This window comes from Ursus arctos, unplaced genomic scaffold, assembly GCF_023065955.2.
Source record: "Ursus arctos isolate Adak ecotype North America unplaced genomic scaffold, UrsArc2.0 scaffold_2, whole genome shotgun sequence".
In the NCBI taxonomy this organism is placed as follows: Eukaryota; Metazoa; Chordata; class Mammalia; order Carnivora; family Ursidae; genus Ursus; species Ursus arctos.
This window is the reverse complement of record NW_026622874.1, coordinates 65,263,508-65,285,656: the sequence shown is the minus strand read 5'-3', so window position 1 is coordinate 65,285,656 and position 22,149 is coordinate 65,263,508. Positions and strand designations below refer to the sequence as shown.

At 43.6% G+C, this 22,149-nt stretch overlaps 2 protein-coding genes across 20 annotated transcripts in view; one reads left to right on the top strand and one right to left on the bottom strand.

Moving 5' to 3' along the window:
- Positions 1-55: 55 nt before the first annotated feature.
- Positions 56-10,008, bottom strand: CUNH1orf43 (chromosome unknown C1orf43 homolog). Its single transcript, XM_026485324.4, has 7 exons — positions 9,661-10,008; positions 9,221-9,322; positions 5,661-5,778; positions 5,391-5,444; positions 4,624-4,790; positions 4,492-4,550; positions 56-986 (listed from the first exon to the last, which is right to left on the bottom strand). Exons 1-7 carry the CDS (start codon positions 9,724-9,726, stop codon positions 791-793), a joined length of 762 nt encoding a protein of 253 aa, XP_026341109.1. The 5' UTR covers positions 9,727-10,008; the 3' UTR covers positions 56-790.
- Positions 10,009-10,125: 117 nt separating this feature from the next.
- The window catches only part of UBAP2L (ubiquitin associated protein 2 like), a 39,090-nt gene continuing 27,066 nt past the window's right edge, over positions 10,126-22,149 (top strand). For 4 of the 19 annotated variants that reach the window (XM_048225395.2, XM_048225393.2, XM_044379206.3 and 1 more), the window contains exons 1-8: positions 10,238-10,333; positions 14,497-14,626; positions 15,317-15,394; positions 15,970-16,080; positions 19,507-19,675; positions 20,073-20,168; positions 20,825-20,870; positions 21,386-21,498. In XM_048225395.2, coding sequence (XP_048081352.1) covers positions 14,537-14,626; positions 15,317-15,394; positions 15,970-16,080; positions 19,507-19,675; positions 20,073-20,168; positions 20,825-20,870; positions 21,386-21,498 — 703 coding nt within the window. In that variant the 5' untranslated portion in view covers positions 10,238-10,333; positions 14,497-14,536. Of the gene's footprint in view, positions 10,334-10,617; positions 10,674-14,496; positions 14,627-15,316; positions 15,395-15,969; positions 16,081-19,506; positions 19,676-20,072; positions 20,169-20,824; positions 20,871-21,385; positions 21,499-22,149 lie in introns of those variants that run through there. The other 15 variants (XM_057314898.1, XM_057314897.1, XM_048225391.2 and 12 more) reach the window with 10 other exon arrangements.

The window sequence follows — 22,149 nt, the reverse complement described above, 5'->3', positions numbered from 1 at the left end:
ATAAATCTTAAAAAAAAAAAAAAAAAAAAAGGCAACTATAAAGAAATGAATCATATGCTTTTCTAATTGTTCATTTTATTAAATAATCTAGAATGTCAGACCGGTGCATTGGTCTGACATTTCTTCACTGTCCCACAGTATCCCCAATAACTGTGGGGGGATGGGATTATGTCAGGTGCCAACATTCCCTTTTCCATTTATTTAAGACAGTATGGAAAGAAAGCGTAAGGGCAGATCCTTGCACGTCAGGGAATTTGTGTTAACGTTTCCACACACCCTGGATTAATCCAAGTGGAGCACCAGGCAAGCTGTTCCATGTAGCACGCATGGCCTCACCAGACCTCCCCACCAGCTCGTGTCCGCCTTTCCTACCAATCACCTCTAATATGTCTCAAACCCAAATGGTCCCCATTCACCTACGTATAAAGGGGTAGACATGAAGACACAAGGCCCTGCCACCTCAACTCTCACTCTTAGGATTATTTATAGTCTGGAAAAGAGGGGGGAAAAAAAGGCAGGTGAACTATAATCAAAACCAAGTGAGGATTTTTAAGGAAGCATCGATGGAAACATTAAGAAAAACATCTGAATTCAACTCCAGAAAAAAGTGCTGCCAAGGGAAAATGAAGTCCTGATTCTCTGAAACAGGCTGTAAGAACAAGCTGGAGAATGATCCTCTAGGCATGAACCCTAAGAGTTCTGGACACTGTGGCACTTCAGCTGGACCCACCAGCCGGATGACCTGAAGCCACTGGCACAGCCAGCAGCAGAGCAGCGTCCATCAGCCCCGTCACAGAGTACTTTCCAGTGTGTTATAGTTGTCCTTAAAGCTCTTCAGTTCAAGGAAGTGCTTGGCACGTTTACTCTTCTGACTGGAAGGGAGGTATGTCACCTGGATGGTTGTTGGGGAGACTTCAGGAGACTGGGTTAGGTCTTTGGCTGCCGACTGGTGCTGCCTCTGAGAGCTCCCGCTTCGTGCTTTGACCCTGGAGAACACAGAGAGGGCAGCTCAAGGACAGAATGAGGACTAACACAAGAATACAATTCAAGGCTCATCCATTCTATAAATGTAGCTATAGCCACGAATGATCCCTGTCCTTGTCCTATCTTATAAATGAGTTACTAAAACCCCATCTGACAGCTTCGAAGTAGCAGAGAAACCAATTTTCCCACTGAGTCCCTGCCTCTGGCTCAACATTTTCTTCATCTCACTATAGAGAAAACTTTTAATTCTGATTTACCTAATGTGTGTATGTCGCTAATATACTCCCAGTCCAAAAACAGTCCCTTGAAAACTGAACACCAAAAAATAAGAACAGAAGTGGCTACTGAGTACTTACAACCTGTTAGGACATTAAATTTGGTTTTTTACCAGTATCTAATTTACAGATACCCCCACATCTCTACATGGTGGTAACATGCCCATTTTCCAGGTTAGGAAATTGACAGCCCCTTTGCCTGAGGTCACAAAGCTATCAAGTGACAGAGTTGGGGTGCAAATCTAAGTCTGTCAGATTTCAGAGCCTATCCTCTTTGTTAGACTCATCAAAACTTTCTAGAAACCATTAATTAAGGAATGAATTATTTTTTTTAAGTTCATCTATTTAAGTAATCTCTACACCCACTGTCGGGCTTGAACTTGAACTCACGACCCCAAGATTAAGAATCAAGTGCTTGGGGCACTTGGGTGGCACAGTCAGTTGGGTGTCTGACTCTTGGTTTTGGCTCAGGTCATGGGATCGACCCCCATCTTGGGCCCCATGCTCAGCTTGGAGTATGCCTGAAATTCTCTCTCCCTCTCCCTCTGCCCCTCCCACTCACACTGTTTTTCCTCTCTAAAATAAATAAATAAATCTTAAAAAAAAAAGTCACATGCTCTTCCAACTGAGCCAGCCACAGGCACCCCTATTTATTTATTTGTTTATTTTATCATTTAAAAAAAAGATTATTTATTTGACAGAGAGAGAGAGCAAAAGAGGGAACACAAGCAGGGGGAGTGGGAGAGAGAGAAGCAGGCTTCCCGCTGAGCAGGGAGCCCGATGCGGGGCTTGATCCCAGGAGCCTGGGATCATGACCTGAGATGAAGGCAGACACTTGAGGACTGAGCCACCCAGGCGCCCCACCCCTATTTATTTAAGTAAGCTCTATGCCCAAAGTGAGGTTTGAACTCACCACCCTAAGATTAAGAGTCACGTGCTCTACTAAGTCAGCCAGATGCCCCACAAGGACTGAATTAGTATTTTTTTTTTTAAAGATTTTGTTTTTTTTATTTATTTGACAGAGATAGAGACAGCCAGCGAGAGAGGGAACATAGGCAGGGGGAGTGGGAGAGGAAGAAACAGGCTCCTAGCAGAGGAGCCTGATGTGGGGCTCGATCCCATAACGCTGGGATCACGCCCTGAGCCAAAGGCAGATGCTTAACCACTGTGCCACCCAGGCGCCCCTGAATTAGTATTTTTTAAAAGATTTTATTTTGGGGGCATCTGGGTGGCTCAGTTGGTTAAGCGTCTGCCTTCAGCTCAGGTCATGATCCCAGGGTCCTGTAATTGATCCCCATGTCAGGTTCCCTGCTCAGCGGGGAGCCTGTTTCTCCCTCTCCCTCTGCCTGCCGCTCCCCCTGCTTATGCTTGTTGTCAAATATAAATAAAATCTTAAAAAATAAAAAAAATTTATTTTTAAATAATTGCCACATCCAACATGGGGCTCAAACTCACAACCCCAAGATCAAGAGTCACATGCTCTACTGACTAAGCCAGCCAGGTGCCCCAAGGACTGAATTAAAAAAAAAAAAAGGTTTCTTTGGGGCTCCTGGGTAGCTCAGTCGGTTGAGTGTCTGCCTTCAGCTCAGGTCATGATTTCAGGGTCCTGGGATCGAGCCCCGCGTCAGGCTCCCTGCTCAGTGGGGAGTCTGTTTTGCCTTCTCCCTCTGTCCCTCCCCCCTGCTTGTGTGTGAGCTCTCTCTCAAATAAAATCTCAAAAAGATAGTAAGAAAATATGTATTTATTTATTTTAGAGAGAGAGAAAGAGTGTGCACACACATGGGTGAAGGGCAGAGGGAGAGGGACAGAATCTCAAGCACACTCCCTGCTGAGCACAGAGCCCGCCACGGGGCTCCATCTCATGACCTTGAGATCATGACCTGAGCCAAAAACAAGAGTTGGATGCTTACTGACTGAGCCACACAGGTGCCCTCCAAGGATGGATTTTTTTTTTTTTTTTTTAAGATTTTATTTATTTATTTGACAGAGAGACAGCCAGCGAGAGAGGGAACACAAGCAGGGGGAGTGGGGGAGGAAGAAGCAGGCTCATAGCGGAGGAGCCTGATGTGGGGCTCGATCCCAGAACTCTGGGATCACACCCTGAGCAGAAGGCAGACGCTCAACAGCTGAGCCACCCAGGCGCCCCAAAGGACTGAATTCTTAACAAAATTGTGGTAAAATACACACAAGATTTACCATCTCGACCACTTGTAAATGTTACAGTCAGCAGCGTCAAGTACACGCACACTGTCGTGCAGCCATCCCACCGTCCACCTCCAGAGCTCTTTTCATGCTGCAAAACTGAAGCTCTGTCCCCATTAAGCCCTAAGCCTCCAGTCCCTGGCACCCACCATCTCCTTTCTGTCTATATGAATTTGAAGACTCTACAGACCCCAGATGAGAACTACAAACTACTTGGCTTTCATAGAAACTGTACCTTGAACAGGTCCCCTAAGTTACTTCCAGACTAAACACCCTTCTCATCCTCTCCCCTGCTTACTTCCACTCCTGTTCAGAGCAGTTTTTACTGGACCTTTTGTTTTTGGAACAAGGTAGTTTATTTTTAAGGACACAGATAAGAGAGGACAGACATACCCCTTATCTTTTGAGAAAGAGCCATACTCAACACAGCAGGAAACAGAGGTGGTTCTTTTCAAGACCAGTAACTAACTTTTTATTCTACATTGGCTTTCCCTCTCCACCCTTTCAACTTTGCATAAACAATACCACCGAAGCTATGTTAGCGCACATTTAAAATGATGCCAGACAAAAGTTGTGATTCCTGCAACACAGACACTCAACAGCTAATGCTACAGTGATGCCCGTAGCTTCAGATGGAGTTCCTAATGCTCTAAGTGCTGATAAAAATGGATGGCACGTAATTGTTACTTTATCAGACCAAGACATAGAAGCAAGACACTGGAACCCTGGAAGAGAAGGAAATCCCCATATGAAAAATTTTATCCCCTTTATTGGTATAAAGTTACACCACTTTTGACATTTTACTCACCTGGACTTAAAAAAAAAAAAGAGGGCACAAAAGTAGGAGAGGCTTCTCTCCCCGTAAGCTTGTAGAGCAGCACGTGCTTTCCGACGTGAGGGAAAGGCAGGACCTGACAGCTTGTCATCAGATTTTATTAATACTGCTTATGAAGGGCATCTTGCTGGGGGGTGGGCCAGCACTACCGTACTCTCCAACCAGCCCCTCCAACATATTCCCCTTCAAACTTACACAGTGGCCAGCTCACTCAGGGCCTCCTGGTAGCGAAGGTACTCACTCTGGCCAAAGACCTGAGGAAAGAGGAAGGGTGAGATTCCCGTACTCCTTTTGTTCTCTGAAGGAAAAAGTGGCCATCCAGCTTACCCCTGTCCCGTAGCGGGCTGTCTCATAGCCATCCAGCAAGGTATCAATGAGGGCCTTGCGAACACCCTTAAAAGGAGTACTAGTGTTCCGAAGATCTAGCAGATAGGAGCGGAAATTCTTGCCCATTAAGGAACGGGGATGTCTGCCTTCAGCATGAAATGGTATCTCTGTGGAGATAATAGATAATAGTGATAACACTTCTCCCCTTTATCAGTATTTCTAGTTTATCTCTCAAATTTAGAAATGGATCCAATGAAAGAATTGGGGGAACTTCTAATAGAATGAAGAAGACCACAGGTAGAGAGCTGTGTTTGAGTGGTCGTTTGGTGGTAGCAACACAGCTATGAGCTGCACCAATGGCACCTAATAGTGTCTCTTTCCAATTTATCCTCCTACTTACTCATCCTGGCTCTGAAATATAAACCACGTTTTAGGAGAGACGAAGCAGAAATAATTCAAGAACCATTTATCTTGGTCTTATTGAGAAAGCAGATGTCACGTGTCTTTTGTGGAAAAACAAGCAAATCACCACCATCCATTTCATGAAACCAAAGGTCTAAAGAAAATAAATCCACTCATTGAAGAAGAAATAATGTGCCTCCATCATTTCCTTAGACGAAATAAATCTAGTCCTCTCAAAACTCTAGGAAATTCCTCTTAGCTAGAGATGTACAGAAAGGACAAATTCTAATATATATAAAGTGGGTTCCTCCTTCTTTCCGAGGTGAGCTTTCAGGATCCTCAATACCCCGTCAAGTGGCCCTTACCAGAGGCACGGATGGCATCCAGAGCTTTCATTCTGTATAGATAGTTGTAGCAATCTGTTGAAAAAGAGACTGGTCATAGACATAACCCTCAGAAGATTTTCCAAACTTCAGCAAGCTAATAAAATGCCTCCCCACATCTGACATATACCCAGCAATAGAGGAACCACGGGTGTAGGTTTTCCAGCAGCTATGCTAACAGCTCGGAAAGCAAAGGAATTCTGAACTTGTGGGATTCCTCACTGAAGTATCCCACAAGAGCATGCCACGTACTCTGATTTCCCTGGGTTTCTAGCTGTAGCAGTCTTGCATCACCATCTGCAAGGAGCCGAGGTTCATACTTGATATCTTGAACCCTGGATAGCCGGATATCAATCTCCTCTTTTAAGTCCTGTTCACACAGAGAAAAGAATATGCAATCACTTACCCTATACTCTGCTTTCCATGAACCTGGAAATGGGGCAGAGCAAGTGAACAACTAAGACAAAAGCAGCAGAAAAAATGCTATGTCTGATAAAATTGCCAGATAAGACTAAAAAGTTTAAGGATAGGATTAGGTTCTCTAAAAACTTCTCTAAACTATACATCTCTAAGCTAGATCTTTTAACCTGCCAGAATTTCTTCAAGTTCCACAGCATCAACATTATTTCTGACTCAACTGGGTTTAAAATCTTAGTTAGGTGTTATAAAGAGCTTCCAGAGAAAGAGAAAAAATGAACAGCAACTGGAAATCATACTCTAAAAATCTGTGAAGAGGCCTGTGATTTATAATAGCTTGGGGACTACCCTACCTGGTGGACCACAGACCTTCTAAAAGCTTTCTTCTAGAGTACATTAAATCTTTTAAGTAGGTAATTCACATCCATGGTGTAAATTTCAAACAAAGGTACTAACGCTACTCCTCACTTATCCAGAAGCAACCACTGTTAACAGTTCCAAGTTCATCTCTCTTATTTAAGAGGGTTGCCAGAGCCCCAGCAGATTTTCCTGTGACTTTTTCATTTATTTAAGTACGCTCTACACCCAGTGCGGAGTCCAACGTGGAGCTTGAACTCAGGATCCTGAAACCAAGACCTGAGCTGAGGTGAAGAGCTGGAGGCTTAACTGACTAAGCCTGCCAGGTGCCACTTCGTGCTACTTTTTTAGCAACTTCCACTATGAAATATATTATATGTTGAATACGTGTTATGTATATTTTAAGTAATATAAAAATTGTTAAGATGAACATCTGTACCTGCTATCCTGTTTATGAACTAGAACATTACCACTGACTCTGCAGCCTTGTGTGCCTATCCCTGATTGAATGCAACCCCCAATCTTAATTTGTCAACAATCTAATTTTTCTTTACTATTTTATCACATTATCAACCTAAACAAGATATTTAGCTTTGCTGGTTTTGAATTTTACACAAATGGAAAAATATGTTTTGAATTCCTTTGCAACTTGTCTTTTAAAATTTTAAATACTTGGGGCATCTGGGTGGCTCAGTTGGTTAAGCATCTGCCTTTGGCTCAGGTCATGGGGATCCAGCCCCACATTGCACTCCCTGCTCAGCGGACAGCTTGCTTCTCTCTCTCCCTCTGTTGCTCCCTGTTTGTGTGCTTGCTGTCAAATAAATAAAAAATCTTTAAAAAATTTTTTTAAATACTTTATTGCAATAGGTTGAACTTACATGTGATAAAATGCATCCAATTTGTGTACAAGGATGAGTTTTGACAAATGAATACACCCACTCAACCACCATAACAACCAAGATACGTAACATTTCCATCACCCCAAAATGTTCTTCATACCCCTTTGCAGTCGACTTCTCCTTCCCTGCTCCAGGCAACAATTATGTACTTTCTATTGATATAGTTCTGCCCGTTTTAAAATTTCATATAAATGGAATGGAACAAAATGGTGGATACTCTTTCATGAATGGCTTTCCGTTTTTTTTCACTCAGCATGTTTTTGAAATCCACTTAAGTTTGTGACTTTTTCATTCAAAAATGCTTTAGTGTTTCATTTGTGTTCATGTATTTGTTGCTTAGCTCATTTTTAATCCTTATGGTATTCCGGAATACGAGTGTATTATTATAAATATATTCTCAAGTAGACATTTGGACCAACAGTTTCTTCTTGAAATATCACCGAAACGAACACTCTTATACGTCCTCTGGTACAACATCAACAAAAATTAATTTCTCTATGCTACAAGTGGGTGGAACTGTGGCACTATGGATTATGTACATGTGCAATCTTACCAGATAATGCCCAATTATTTCCCAAAGTAGTTTTACTCATTTGCACTTCTACCAGCAATAAATGAGAATTTATATGAGAGAATTTTTTTAAAGCAGAAGGGATCTTATCTCATCTAGTCCAGAGAGCTCCTAAATAATCAAAGTTTTGATTGGTTCATGATGTGCTGGAAGCCAACCCTATATCCCTCTTATGGAGGGCAGGTGGCATTTGGAGAACTGAGGGAATGTGGAAGAAGCTCTGTTGAGGTTTTAGATCACAACACCTTCCTTAAGGTTTTCCATGAACTACCTCAGCAAAGCACAAAAAAAGGAGGATTAACAGCACTGGTTGATGAAAGAACACTGATCTAGAGTTGAGGGAATTGTGTACTAGCTCTAATTCTCCCACTAGCCTGTTTGTCCCAATAACAAATTATTGGGTACCTACTATATGTAGACTCTGGCTTTACTGTGGTAAACAGAACTGGCATGGGGCCTGCATTCTTGAACCTTAGTCTAGCGGAAGCTGGGCACTGAACGAATCGACAAATGTAAAAGAAAATTTGTAGTAAAATAGTATCTAGAAAAATATCAGGATACTATGAGAAAATAAAAAAGAGCACCTACTTTAAAATAGATAATAAACACTCTTCTTTGGAGAGGAATGACATTTGAGCTAAGCTCTAGAGAGCCAATCAGCTAGCCAAGAGAAGACTGGAGACGATCATTCCAGAGCACAGTAACAGCACATGTAAACGTTGGAAATCTAACCCCTGTAGCAGGATCCCAGCTAGACCCCGGGATCAGGGAGAGCCATACAAGAGGGTGGGGGCGGTGGGGGGCACCGACTTCTGGTTTGACGGGTTAGATGTCAGATGCCTGTCAGACCTGGCGGACACGCTAGAAAGCCAGCTAGATATGTACCTGCGGGGCTCCCGCATGCATAAAATTTGGGAGAGATAAATTTTTTTTCCTTAAGATTTTATTTATTTATTTATTAGAGAGAGAGAGAGAGAGAGAGACAGAGATTAGCGAGAGAGAGCGGGAGCAGGGTAGATATTTAAAAGCCAAGGAACGGAAGACAGTTACCTGAGGAGACAGTATGGACAAAAAGACCACTTGGTTATTTCCAGTCTGTATATCCTGTAGTAAGCGCCTTCCTTTTCTTGGGTTTCAGTTTGTCACCCGAATGGTGGAACCACATGCTTTATGAGGCCCTCCAACATCTGAAGTTCCGTCAAGGCAGCCCTTCTCATGGATCTGGGCTAACGTAACCCCCAACCCCATCCTAAAGCAAACCTTGCACAGGAAACACAACGTTGAACTTGTAACTCTTACCACAGAGCTGGCAATTTTAATCCAAGTCTTTCATTCCGCAGATGCAAACACTGAAGTTCCCGGGTAAAGTACAGCTGCGCCGCAGCACGGAGCTCTAACCCGGGACCGAGCTGACCCTTCCCGCTCCCTCCACTACGGTGAGCGCGTGGGTCAAGGACTCAAGGACGACAAAACATGGGCACTGAAGTCATCTTAAAGGTAAAAGACATCTCCTGCTAGGCCCCACTGGAGCTGGAGAACCAGGCCCATCTCGTGCCTTAAGGACCTACCTTGGGGGCATTGTGTCCCACAGGGACATGAGGTCCCCTTCGGGATTTCATTGCAAAGCGCATGATTTGCCTCTTCACAAAAATAAATAGCAGGACAAACACCTGTCCAAAAGATAAGAGAGAAGGAAGGAATCTTTAATAAAAAAGTTTAAAAAAGGGGGGACACGCCTCCGTTTTAAATGCCCAGATGTGGCTTTCAGGGGTACTTCGGGGTACGCCTTCCGGCAGAGCAGGGGCGGGGCGGGCCACGGGGACCCTGCGGGGCAGGGCGGGGCCGCCGAGGCGGTGGCTTCTGTCCCCAGGTACTCCTGGGGCAGGTTGAGTCCAGGCCCAGAAAAGGCGCAGGAGAGGGAGTGGAGGATGCGGACGGGGGAGCGCCCACGACAGGGGTCTCTACTGGGTCAGACGCGACGGCAGGAGGGGGTGGGGGATCTCCTCACCAGGCTCCCGTAGGCCATCACCAGCACGACATTCACCCCGGACAGCCAGTTACTGCCGGACGCCATGGCCTCCCCACCCCGCGCACAACTGCGCCGGGTCACCCCGCCGCCCTGCCTCGTCAGCCCGGGCTCCGCCGAGGCACCGGCGCCTGGGCTCCCCGAAATCCCCCAGCCATTTCCTCACGGGGAAAGACCAAGGCTGACCCGGCCTGAAAACATGGCGGACGGGAACCCAGGAAAAAAGAACGTCGCCTTCCCGCTACCCCCTAGCACGTGACCCAAGCCCGCACCGGCCCCGAGGGCGGCGCGCGCCGAGGCGCCGCACGACGCCAGGAACCGGAAGCGGAGGCCGCCCGTGCGTCACGCGGCGGAGGCGGGGCGGCCGCGCGGAGCCGCAGCGCAGCGGCTCGTGGCGGAGTGGTGCGCGCACGCTTGCGTGCGCGTCCCTTTTCGCGTCACGTGCAGGGGGACGCAGGCAGGCAAGTGGGAGGGGGAAGGCGCGAGAGCGAGCGCGAGAGGGGAAAGGAGGGAGGGGGTGGGGAGGAGGGAACCTCACATCACGTGACAGGGGCGGCGCGGCCCGGGGTGTCAGTGTGGAGGAGACTGAGGTAAAGTTGGGAGCGCAGCGGCGTTGGCGGCGGCGGCGGCGGCAGCGGCAGCGCGGCGGGGCCGGGTATTGTCCGCGGCCCCTTTAAATCCGCGGTCTCCCTTTCCCCTCCCTCCCTTCTCCCCTACCCAGCCGCCCCCCCCCCGAGGCCCCCTGCCCCGTGCGTTCCCCCCACTGGACACCCCTCCCGGTCGTGCGAGCCCGGCGCCCCCCCTCGAGTCGGCCGCCGGGGGTTTTGTTTATGGTTTGGTTTGCGGCCTACTGGGCCGCGCCGGAGCCGGGGCCTCGATTTGGGAGCGTGGCCGGGGCGGGGCTTGGGCAGCCGGAGGGGGGGGCCATGCGGCTAGAGCCTGAGCGGGGAGAGCGAGGAAGAGCGCGAGCGAGCGCGGCCTGGGCCCCGCCTGAGGTAGGGCCTGCTCTGCCCTGGCCGCTGCCCGTGAAGACGACGAGGGGGCCTCCTCCCTTCCCAGCCCGCTGCGGGCCTCCTCGGATCCGGATCCGGCCTGGTTTGGGGGTGGTGGTGGGGGAGGGCGGCGGGGTGGAGCTGCCCCAAACTCCCCCATGTGGCCCTCAGTTTGGAGTGCGGAGGATTAATTTGTTCCGGGTGGGAGGTGAGGAGGCGATTGGCCCCGGGAGCTCCCGAGGTGGCGCGGAGCGGGCCGAGCCTCCCATCCTCCACGCGTGGGCTTGCGTCCCCTCTCCGTTTCCAGCCTCTTTGTCAGCTCCTCTGGTTGCCCTTCCTTCTGTCTCAGCGCCCCAGCTTTGGGAATGTGTTCGTGGCTGCTGTCGTTGGCTTGCTGTTGTCCATGCTGTAGTTTGGGGTACACCAAACAGTTGTGATGTTATTTGGGAAGCTGGACGGGGAGACCCCCGTAGGGTGTCTTACGCCTAAGGGACGTCACTAGAGCCCTGGGGTGTTTGTTCACTCTTCTCGCAATAGGACAGGAATTCCGAATTTCTTCAGACCCTTCACTTTGTGGACAATCCCTAAATTGCTTTGCAAACTGATGTCACAAACAGGAGACTGCTGCTCCGCCGTTCTTGAAACGTAGCCACCTCTGGTGTAGGATGTTGTGGAAGGAAAAACACCACAGTAGCAGGCCGTTTTTGTTGTCATTGTTACACCGTTTTTGCCTTTGAGTGTCCCTGAGTATTAGATGGAGAAATGCTTTTTGTGTGTCCTCTCCATCCACCTTTCACCTCCCATATCTTGCTTGGGGGTTGTATGATGTGCCTTGCTGGGAGGCGATGGGGGTCAGTGACAAGCAGCCTTACTGGAGAACGAAAACGTGTTGGTTATGCACGGGTTGATAAAACTGCCTTGAGATCCTACACCATTGTCCTTAAGAGTAGACTGTGCCAGTGATTATTTCCGTTGTGAACAGCAAGTATTGCTGGCCCGGAACTAATGATGAAAGACCTTAAAATGTACTGTTTTGTTTGATTTTTGAAGCCCCTCTTTGCTAAATGTGTCCTAATTGGCAAGTACTCTTTTTAAAATTAGGCTCGAGTGTATGGAGAAGGGGATGCTGGGGTCATTTCCACAAAGCATCTGGGGGAATTAGTTGTTTTGTTACAGGTAGCAAGCCTTACTCACCCCAGTCCAGCTTCAGAGTGTCTGAATTGTTTCTCAACTTAGATTGTAAGCTCCCTGAGGGCAGCAACCAAGTCATACTGCTTTTGTATTTCCTAAAGTACTGGACACATAGTAGATACTCAATAAATACTTGTTATTTATTTTTTTCCGTAAAATTTCTCTGGCTATTTTTTCAAGTAGCTGGTTTTCGAAAGATGGTCAAGGGCACTCCTGTGTTGAAACCAGTATTTGTTCCTGCACTGTTCCCTTGGTCTCCCAACACTTCTCATGTGTTTCCCGTAAATATTTTTATTTTCTAAGGAAAAGTACTTAACAAGATTCCTCCCCTGCACTGTGATAACCCTAGGTATGTGTCTCAGCTTGCTACTAAAAGGCTGCTAATTTTGTGCCCTCCGGTGATCCATCCCATATCACTTACTTTGGACCTGTTGCTCAGTGTTCTTACTACCTAGGTGGTAAAATTTTCTTAGTCACGCATTTCAAAGCACTTGTAAGAAAGAGGTGGAAGTTAACAGGATTGATCAGGAGTGTTGTTATTTTTTTTTTCTCAGTAATTATGTGGCTTTCAAGATGACTTTTTAATATATTTACACTGACTGGTACAGTATATGCAGTCATCCATATTGCTAGTCATGTAATTCGTATCTGTAGTATTACTTATGCTTGTAAGTTGAAATGATGTGTGAAGAACAAAATCAATATTTGTAAGTTACAGGAGCGTTCGTTCGCATGAGAAATTTCATCTTAGAGCCAATTATTAAGTGTAATAGTTTTCATCTAGTTTTAATTTTTCTCTTTGATTTGAATCCGGGGTACTTTTTAAAGAACACTTGTTTTTTGTGGGTGATGAAACTTGGCTATAATGCCAGTCTAGGAAAATGGACTACTGTGTAGCAAATAATCCTGTACTAGCTAGAAATATTTACAGGCCTTTGTGTGCACGTGTGTAGGGAGAAGAGGTAGTGGTTAAGGAATTAGCTCTGAAATTTCTTTAAAAATTTTGGTGATAGAGAATATAAAACTTCTAATTCTTAAGGACTGTGTCAAAAAACAAAGCCCTGTGCAGCCTATTGATCCAACTTGGTGAAGAATTTATCCGCACGAATTTAGCTTTGTGACCTGAAAAACCAGTGAAATTCACTTCCCTAATAATCCTTCTATATTTCTTTAGAAGCCCAACCTACCTCTCCCTCAAATTCAGCAGTGTCTTTTGGGCAGCCTAGCATTACCCCGTATAAAATTTCATTAATGAAAAACATTTATGTGTAGAGCAGAAATATAAACTTATCCTCTTTGAGAGGGAATAAAAAATGCAGAGTAACATCTTACTTTGAACGCTCCATCATACGGTGAATATTTTCTTTGTTTACTAAATGCAGCAGCTGAGGTTGTGATATAAAGCAAAGTATAAATGAAGGGAACTTAAGTTCAGGAGAATCCTAGCTTGCTAGAACTGTTAATAACAAAATCCATTCTGGTTTTGGGAAGGCCCAGTGTGTTTTCTGCCTCTTTAAAGACTCAACAAAGTCCCGTTGCTGGCAATAATGTCTCAAGTTTAAAATGATAATCCTGGGGACACCTGGGTGGCTCAGTTGGTTAAGCATCTGCCTTTGGCTTGGGTCATGATCTCAGGGTCCTGGGATCGAGCCCTGCATCCAGCTCCCTGCTCAGCAGAGAGCCTGCTTCTCCCTCCCCCTCTGCCTGCTGCTCCCTTTGCTTGTGTTCTCTCTCTCTGTCAAATAAATAAAATCTTTAAAAAAAAATCTAACTGTTCTTTAAAAAAAAAATTTTAAAAAGATAATCCTAGAAGCCCTTTCTCTCAAATAAAGCTTTGTGCTAGATGCTTTTGTTTGGGACACATTTGGGATTTTCTGTATATTAAGGTGAGTGGTGAAGAGTATTTGCATTTCTGGTGCCTGGGAACTGTGGGCTAGGAGGTCAACAGAAGTAGCTGCAAAAATAGTGTGTTGGAATTATCCAGGGAACTGAGATTCTGAGCAAAGTCACTGGGGCTAATACTTGCTTTGTTGAAGGTTATAGAAGCTCCCACTGTGTGGGGAGAGATACAACTTGAGGGAGAAAGGCTAGACGTGTCCTTTCCCAAGTGATGGAGGTCTCATGCAATTTAGATAAACTGGTTGTAAGGGAGGTAGGTCTGTTTTCATAGGTAGACTGAGTACAGTATTTTAAGTTGTTTTTATTTGTTTGGAGTATAGACCAGTCCCCTTCCTGGAAGGCTTTTGTTTCCAGGTTTTGTTGATTATCTTTCCTTCTGTCAAAGGGACTTTAGATATTTCTGTGTAGAAGGCTTTTGATTATTAACATTGTTTTGCTTGCTATCAAGATAGCAAAACTTCACAAAGCCTGTCTATAGGGGACTAGTAACCAGACTGTGCCCATAACTTAAAAAAAAAATCTCCTAACACATGCTTTATACATTTCTTGTTCTACAGAAATGGATTAACAGTCATTGTTCCTTAAAGAATTAAGCCAAATATGTCTTAAAAACAGATGAATTTTCTTGGTTTGTTGCTTTTAAAGAAATGAAAGTGGTGAAGATGCTGATGAAAGAGAGGTTGAAAACATATTTTGCCCGTGTTTAATATCTAAATTGTTGTTTTTAATCTTTCAGTATTCGACCTTGTAAATACTGTTATTTGTATATACTGTAAATGATGACATCGGTGGGCACTAACCGAGCCCGGGGAAACTGGGAACAACCTCAAAACCAAAACCAGACACAGCACAAGCAGCGGCCACAGGTAAAGAACCCAAGGGATATGGATTTATTGGTAGCATTGCTGGTTGATAACTGGTTTCCATCCAGTGCAACATCATTCTGTGTTTTGGATTCTTGGTTTGGGTTTTTTATTCTTGTTTTCTAGTCCTTGGCTCTTCTTACTTAGGGCCTGATGACTGTTAATGATATGCTATGATGTAGCGTGCTTGCTTTTTGTTTAATACTGCATTATAAGACTTGGAAAGAATGGGTCCTGTGCTTTGTATCTCTAAGGTAGCATTTCCCTCGGACTAAATCTTTTGTTGTTCTCAGCCCTAGAGATAAGGGGGTGGCAGTGGTCCTTGCGGAAGCAGGAACAGAGTTTACACAATACTTGGCAAATAAATGTGAAGTATTTAAGGCACGAATGTTTCAAAGAGATGCTGTAATCCCAAAATGGGAGCTTCTTTAACTGTGAACATTGGTGGAAAAGCTCCCTGGTTTTTTAGGGATCGTTGAGTGGAATACTAATAGATTCAGTGTTTATTTTTTTTGTCATTTTGCAAATTTGGGCTTCTTAATTGATGTTAGTATTTTACTACTTGGTCATTTATTACAAGGAGAAGGAACTTGGGCTGGGAGGTGGGGTGGAATATTGACTATGTCGGTCCTTCTTGCTTCTATAAACTGTTTTCTCTTGATCATGCTTTCTTGAACTTGTCTTAATTCCTAGGCCACTGCAGAACAAATTCGACTTGCACAGATGATTTCAGACCATAATGATGCTGACTTTGAGGAAAAGGTGAAACAAGTGAGTGTATTGCTAATTTGCTATAAGCAGGAAAGACATCAGGATTAAAGCGTAGTTAAATGTCATAGATGACTACCAGGGTACTTTGTGCTGTAGGTATTGAAAGAATTATGACCTGAAATATAATAGGTTCAGCCAGTGAGTAAATGCTTTTGTTGTCTGATTTACCGTCCCTCTTTGGACATCTACCTTGTTCGAAAAGGTTTTATCTTAATTTTAACTTATTTATCAGATGATTTTGTTGATGCCATTTTTATAGCAACTTTGAGCAGTTGTGCCATCTAGGAAATGTAGAAATTGATGGTATGCTGAAGCCTGTGTGCTTCTGTGTTTGATTTTCTATTAGATACTTCATTGTTTGATTGTTTTATAAATACTTTTGACCCCATCCCTAATCAGAGGTGATAATATTTTGCTTATTGAACTAGAATACCGAAATTCTGCATTTTTTGCTTTTTTAGCCTAGGGTTTTTTCAGACTCAGCTAGTGTCTTCTCCCTTTTCTCTTGCTCACCTGGTTTCCTTTTGTGAGGTGTACAAGCTTGTTCATGATGGTTGCTGATCTTTTTCTTTCAGTTGATTGATATCACAGGCAAGAACCAGGATGAATGTGTCATTGCTTTGCATGACTGCAATGGAGATGTCAACAGAGCCATCAATGTCCTACTGGAAGGAAACCCAGATACGGTAGAGTGTTAATAGAGCATTCTAGAAAGTGGGTCCCTGGCTGAGAAGCTCAGGATATTCTAAAAATAGCAAGTGGAGTAACCAACTTGAAGGAGAATATCTTATTCTCCAAATGGAGCAGAGAACTGTCCTGGAGATCGTTTGCTGCGGGTTGCAAATACTTAAAATTTATATACAATAAGTAGGAGAAAACATAAAATCTGTCTCTTTCAATTTGCTTAGAATAAATTATTCATTCCAGGCTAGCAACTTTCCCAGACTGGGTTAGTCTGAATTAGAGATGCTATATATTAACCTTAGTTACTAATCATAGAACATTCTGCTCACCTGTTTTATTGCTGTTGAACAAAGACACACAAACTAGTGGATTCTGATTTCAAGACATTCCCATCAGTGTCACCTTTTACAATAGTTTTCATTGCTTGAACTTGTTTTCTGTTGAGGTAGCAGAGAGAGTGTTAACAGCCTTTTGACCGTCCCTGGAGATGATAGGAGATATCTTGGAGGACCTCTTGCCCTAGAATTTCACCTCTTCTCTTTTCCACTTAATATTTTTGTGCTTGTCCTATCACTGTCCCAAATTGTTAAGTCCCTCACGAATAGGGATTCTGCCTTACTAACCTTTGGGATGTTCCTGTGGTGCGTAGCAGAGAACTTTATTGTTTTAATGAGCAGTGTATCATTTTAAAGTAATTTTCCTTTACTTGGTCTTATACTGGGGATCTTTGGTTGGGATAGATAACCAGAGTTCACCCTTAGATCAGCTTACTGGTGTTACAGTGTCACGTTAGCTAAATGTTGGAGGTTTGTCAGTTTCTTTGAGACAATAGGAAATAATAGTGGAAGACTTTTTTTTAGTCATTGAATTTAAATTTGTGGATTTTTCTCTTCAAAAATGTGGTCTTCAGGGAGCTTGGCTGGCCAAGTCAGGGGAGCATGCGACTCGATTTCAGGGTCGTGAGTTCAAGCCCCAGTTGGGTGTAAAGTTTACTTAAAAAAAAAAGTGTGGTCTTAGATTTTACATTATTGATTTTATTTGAAAATTATCGTCTGGATAATCAGATAATAGTGCCTTCGGCTCACTTTGAGTTTACTCTAGAATAATTGTCTGCAAGATTTTTGGGTTGGGGGAAGAGGTGGGACTATTCATGCCTTTTAAAAGTCTGGATTCCTTCCTCCCTCCCTCCCTTGTTCCCTCCCTCCTTTCTTTAAGTCACATTTTGTTTCACCTTCAGCGTCTTCTGCCTAATGCTACAAATCTAACCTTCCACAGTATCAGAGAGGAAAATAAATTGGAGAATGTAAGCTTATGCCACAAATATACCAGCTGCTAGTGAAACCAGTGGGAAGTAATATCAAGTGCCAGGGGATGTTGGATGTATTTGGGTGGGTGAGATCACATCAGAAAACTGGCAGTGCCTTTGGGAAGATCATAGTAATTCCTTTTCCTTGTAGAACCCAGGTAGTGCCAGCAGCTGATACATAACATAGAGAAGGGAAAAGGTGACAGGCTTCTGAAACTTGCCAGGTTTTGAGACAGATTAGCTGAAAACTCTGAAAGCTAACTGTTTTGAGTCTAGTTTCCAGCGTTCCTAATGCAGATTTAGTTATAAGAGGGGTACTATAACTTACGAATTGACGCTACTGTGAGCATAAAACGACCCACCAGCTGTAGTGTGGAATGAGCTTGGACTGGAAGAATAGGCAACAAGGAGCTGCCAAGTCCTGGGTGGATACTTAATCTTTTTAAAAATTGTTAGTGGACTATTGTAGATTCTTTAGAATTGTAGTTATGATTTTGGTATAATTTTAAGCTGAGTTTTTAACTTAAAACATTTTTTTGAATTATAGTAAAATATATTTAAAATTTATCATTTTAACTATTTTTAGGTGTACAATTCAATGGTGTTAAGTATACTTACAATGTTGTGCAACCATTAGCATTATGCATTTCCAGGACTCTTTCATTTCTCAAACAAATACTGTATCTCTTAAACAGTACCTCCTTTCCCCGTCTTCCCAGCTCCTGGTAACCTCTTCTGTTTTCTATCTCTATGAATTTGCCTATTCTAGGTACCTCATGTAAGTGGAATCATACAGTATTTGTTTTTTTATGTCTTCTTACTTGGCGTAGTGTTTTCAGAGTTTTATCCATATTGTGGCCATGTGTCAGAATTTCACTCCTTTTTAAGGCTGAACAATATTCCATTATATGTATATGCCGCGTTTTGTTTATTCATCCATTGATGGGCACTTGGAATTATTTGGAAGTAAGTTATAGTCACCATAAATAAAATACTCTGCAGCACATTTCTCTTAAAGAAGGATGTTCTGTATGACCATAATATTATCAGCCCTAGAAAAATTAATAGTCATTTCATATTATACTTGGTCCGTATTTTTGAAAGTTATTAGATATTGGATAGTTGTTGCTGAGCACTGGGTCGTTGTTTGAGTAAGATGGTAACTAGGGTAGTAAAGATCTGGTAGTCTTGGTGTTTGGGAATTTTTATTTGTACATATTTTCTGCAAAATATGTGTGAATCAAGGGGTGTGTTTTTAAAACTTCAAATTTATAAAACTCATTTCCTAAGAAATGAGGTTTTTGCAAGACGGTTTAGCTTACTTTCCTTACCACAAATTTTCCGTCCTGCAGTCTGAAATGAATCATAGATTATTCTGCTTTGGGGAAAGTTTAATTGGACTGTATCGGTTTAGGAAGTATAGGGAGAGCACAATGTGTAAAACCTGGAATGGAAGGCTTCCTTTAGTCCACACGTCTCAGGGCCAGGGCGGTGCCTTTTTGACTGCTACTTGGTCTTTTAGCAAAGGAAATTGGTGTGCGTGTCCTGGAGTGTGGTGGGGAGGTGGGGGTGGTGAGGAGTAGTTGTAGTTGTTTTCCTCCTAAATTCTGGGTTGCTTGATTAGAGAATGTGTCCAGGAGTCAATGCTGTTCAGCTGTTCATTCATTCTGAATTCAAAGTTAACCTTTAGAAACTTTTAGTTCTTTTCTGTTTTGACGTGAATAAGACTATAAAAAGTTGAGAGTCACTGAATCCAAAGGGAATTAATTTTTCAGTCCAGGAAACACCCTTGAAAGATAGGGACCAGTAACTGGTCCTTTGACTAATCTGCCAAGTGACTACACTGGATCCAGATCTTGGCAATCCTTTTGGAAGTGATCCCTGCACTCCATTAGCTATAAGCACCTCCCCTACAAAAAAAGGACTTAAGTTTTGCAGTGGTAGGTATAGAATTTGTATGGAGATTCTTTCTGTACCCTTCATGTAAACAGACATAAATTAGTGGAAGTATCTTAGACTTGGATGATGAGAGGAGAATGGTTAACAGTTTTCCCAGCTTTTATCTGTGGTTTCCTGATAGCAATCCATATTGATTAGACGTGGATGCTCTGCCCTTCTTTAGCATTCGTGGGAGATGGTCGGGAAGAAGAAGGGAGTCTCAGGACAGAAGGATGGTGGCCAAACGGAATCCAACGAGGAAGGCAAAGAAAATCGAGACCGTGACAGAGACTATAGTCGGCGACGTGGTGGGCCACCAAGACGAGGGAGAGGTGCCAGCCGTGGACGAGAGTGTATGCATGGGGCTTTAACAAAACCAGCTGTGGGTCAGTAATGTCTGGACTTCAGGGATGTCAGGACCCTGCTAGGCTGGACCTAGTAACCGTAATACCATCCTTTTGATTTTTTTCTTGCCACTGTTTATTCTGAGACCTTGGTATCTCTTACATGTAGCATTTTCTAGCTACAGCTGCCAGTTTGGCATGAAATTACCCTGCAGTCATTTGTAAAGTTGTCTGACTTACAGATCTCTGTTGTGGTTCATCACCTTTCCCCTAGTGACCATCATGTCCCATCCTTCCAGCTCATTTTCTCTTCCTTGTTTTTGTCTCCCCACTACCATCTATACATGCCATTTACATATTTACACAAATTCCATTGACTCTACTCTGGCTGTGTTTTTAATTTCAGTTCGGGGTCAGGAAAATGGATTAGATGGCACCAAGAGTGGCGGGCCTTCTGGAAGAGGCACAGAAAGAGGCAGAAGAGGACGTGGCCGAGGCAGAGGTGATCAATTTCTGGGGGGGCAGGGGTGAATACTGGGGGCAGGGTACTCTTATTAGTTCTGTAGGGGTCTACTTTATTTGAAAACAAGCAAATTCACATGGCACCTCATTATCTTAATTGTTGAGATGTCATGCAAATTTTAGAGATTGCTGAGTGGGGCAGTGGGAAAGAAGGTAGGTGTCATTTTCTTTAGTCTTTATTGTTGATGTTAATGTATTTGCTTAAGAACCCAGCAGTTTGGGGGCGCCTGGGTGGCACAGCGGTTGAGCGTCTGCCTTCGGCTCAGGGCGTGATCCTGGCGTTATGGGATCGAGCCCCATGTCAGGCTCCTCCACTATGAGCCTGCTTCTTCCTCTCCCACTCCCCCTGCTTGTGTTCCCTCTCTCGCTGGCTGTCTCTATCTCTGTCAAATAAATAAATAAAATCTTTAAAAAAAAAAAAAAAAAAGAACCCAGCAGTTTGGTCAGCAAAGGAACAATCTGTCAATAGTAACAATTGTCCTATTGTGGTATATTGACTATACTACGGGGTGAGAGAAAGAACATCTAACAGTATCAGCCACTTAACTATTCCAGAGTTGCCTCAGTTAGCAAGATAGTTTTATATCAATTTCTAAAATATTTCTCTTTTCCTCTCTTCTTCTCTTTTTTGTTTAGGTGGCTCTGGTAGACGAGGAGGAAGGTTTTCTGCTCAAGGAATGGGGTAAGTTTATTGATTTGATACCAAAGTCTTTAAGTTTTTTTCCCTTAAGCATCACTATAATATTCTAGAGTGGCTGATATACTGATATCCTGAAGGTAATAGGCAGCCTTAACCGAACTGTGATCAGAAAGATTTCTAGACTGTTTAATCAAATAGGTATGTAGATGTCGGGCTTAGAGATAAATGTTTACCACCTGGGTCATTATTTCTATCTCATAGCTTCAATTGAGTGCATAAACCTGCTGTTTTCCAGAATTTCACTTGGATTTTTTTACGATTCTTGATATCCTAATCCAGATTAGAGTGTAGATATAAATTGAGATTATACTAAGAATTTTAGGTAGGCTGGTAAGTGAGGAAAGTAGACACATACAGGATTATAGAATGGGGCTGTGCTTGACCTGTAGTTGGGAAAAGTCAAGATTCTTGTGGCCCTCCTCTCCGAGTTACTTTTTGCTGATGCTGCTTAGAGGTCAGAGACTCAAAATTTTAAGCTTTTTTTCCCCCACCCCCAGAACCTTTAACCCAGCTGATTATGCAGAGCCGGCCAATACTGATGATAACTATGGCAATAATAGCGGCAATACGTGGAACAACACTGGCCACTTCGAACCAGATGATGGGACGAGTGAGTGACTGTTCATCGTTTCTTGTCTCTAAAAACCTAAGGAAATAATTATTTTGAGGTTATAGTCATATTAAAAAGTGGAGGAATAGTTTTTGGGTGCAGAGATGTTGGAGATAGGGATGGCCACTGAAATACTGTATATATTCTCTTTCCTGACTATGTGCCTGTGGGCACTTCATAATGCTGTTTCACCTGGTCGTCTTTGCTGTTATGTGAGATTGACGCTGGTCCCCATCTCCAGATGACAAGCAGACTGAAAGGGCGGTTGTGAAATTTGCTAGTATTTGAACTCAGAATTGATGGACTCTCAAAGGCCATGCTCTTTCTGTCACGCTGTGTGGCTGCATTAGGTCCAGGTGTGTTACCTAGGGCGTCTAGCTTTGCTTTCTGAAAAGGTATCCATAATTAATCGAGCCACTAGTTGTAGAGGTAAACAAGGCCCAGAATCAAAGCCCACAGACAGCTTAATTGTTTTCTGGCACTGGGTAAGAATATCTTTTTTCCCTTCATTTTTGGAAAATCTCTATCTGGGGGAAAAAGGAAATTGTATCTTTCCAGCTCTATTTATTGGATAGTTTTCTGAGCGTGGAAGAATATTAGGGGATATGAATAAGATTTTTTGTTGTCATTAGCTGACTTTGGTATCTGTAT

Bases quoted from the DNA above. Each gene is read 5' to 3' on its own strand.
- CUNH1orf43 (XM_026485324.4), bottom strand. From the start codon at position 9,726: ATGGCGTCCGGCAGTAACTGGCTGTCCGGGGTGAATGTCGTGCTGGTG. The intron at 9,323-9,660 runs GTGAGGAGATCC...TCTTTTGGACAG, and splicing joins TGATGGCCTACGGGAGCCTG to GTGTTTGTCCTGCTATTTAT. The intron at 4,551-4,623 runs GTAAGCTGGATG...CTCTTTCCTCAG, and splicing joins CAGCCCGCTACGGGACAGGG to GTCTTTGGCCAGAGTGAGTA.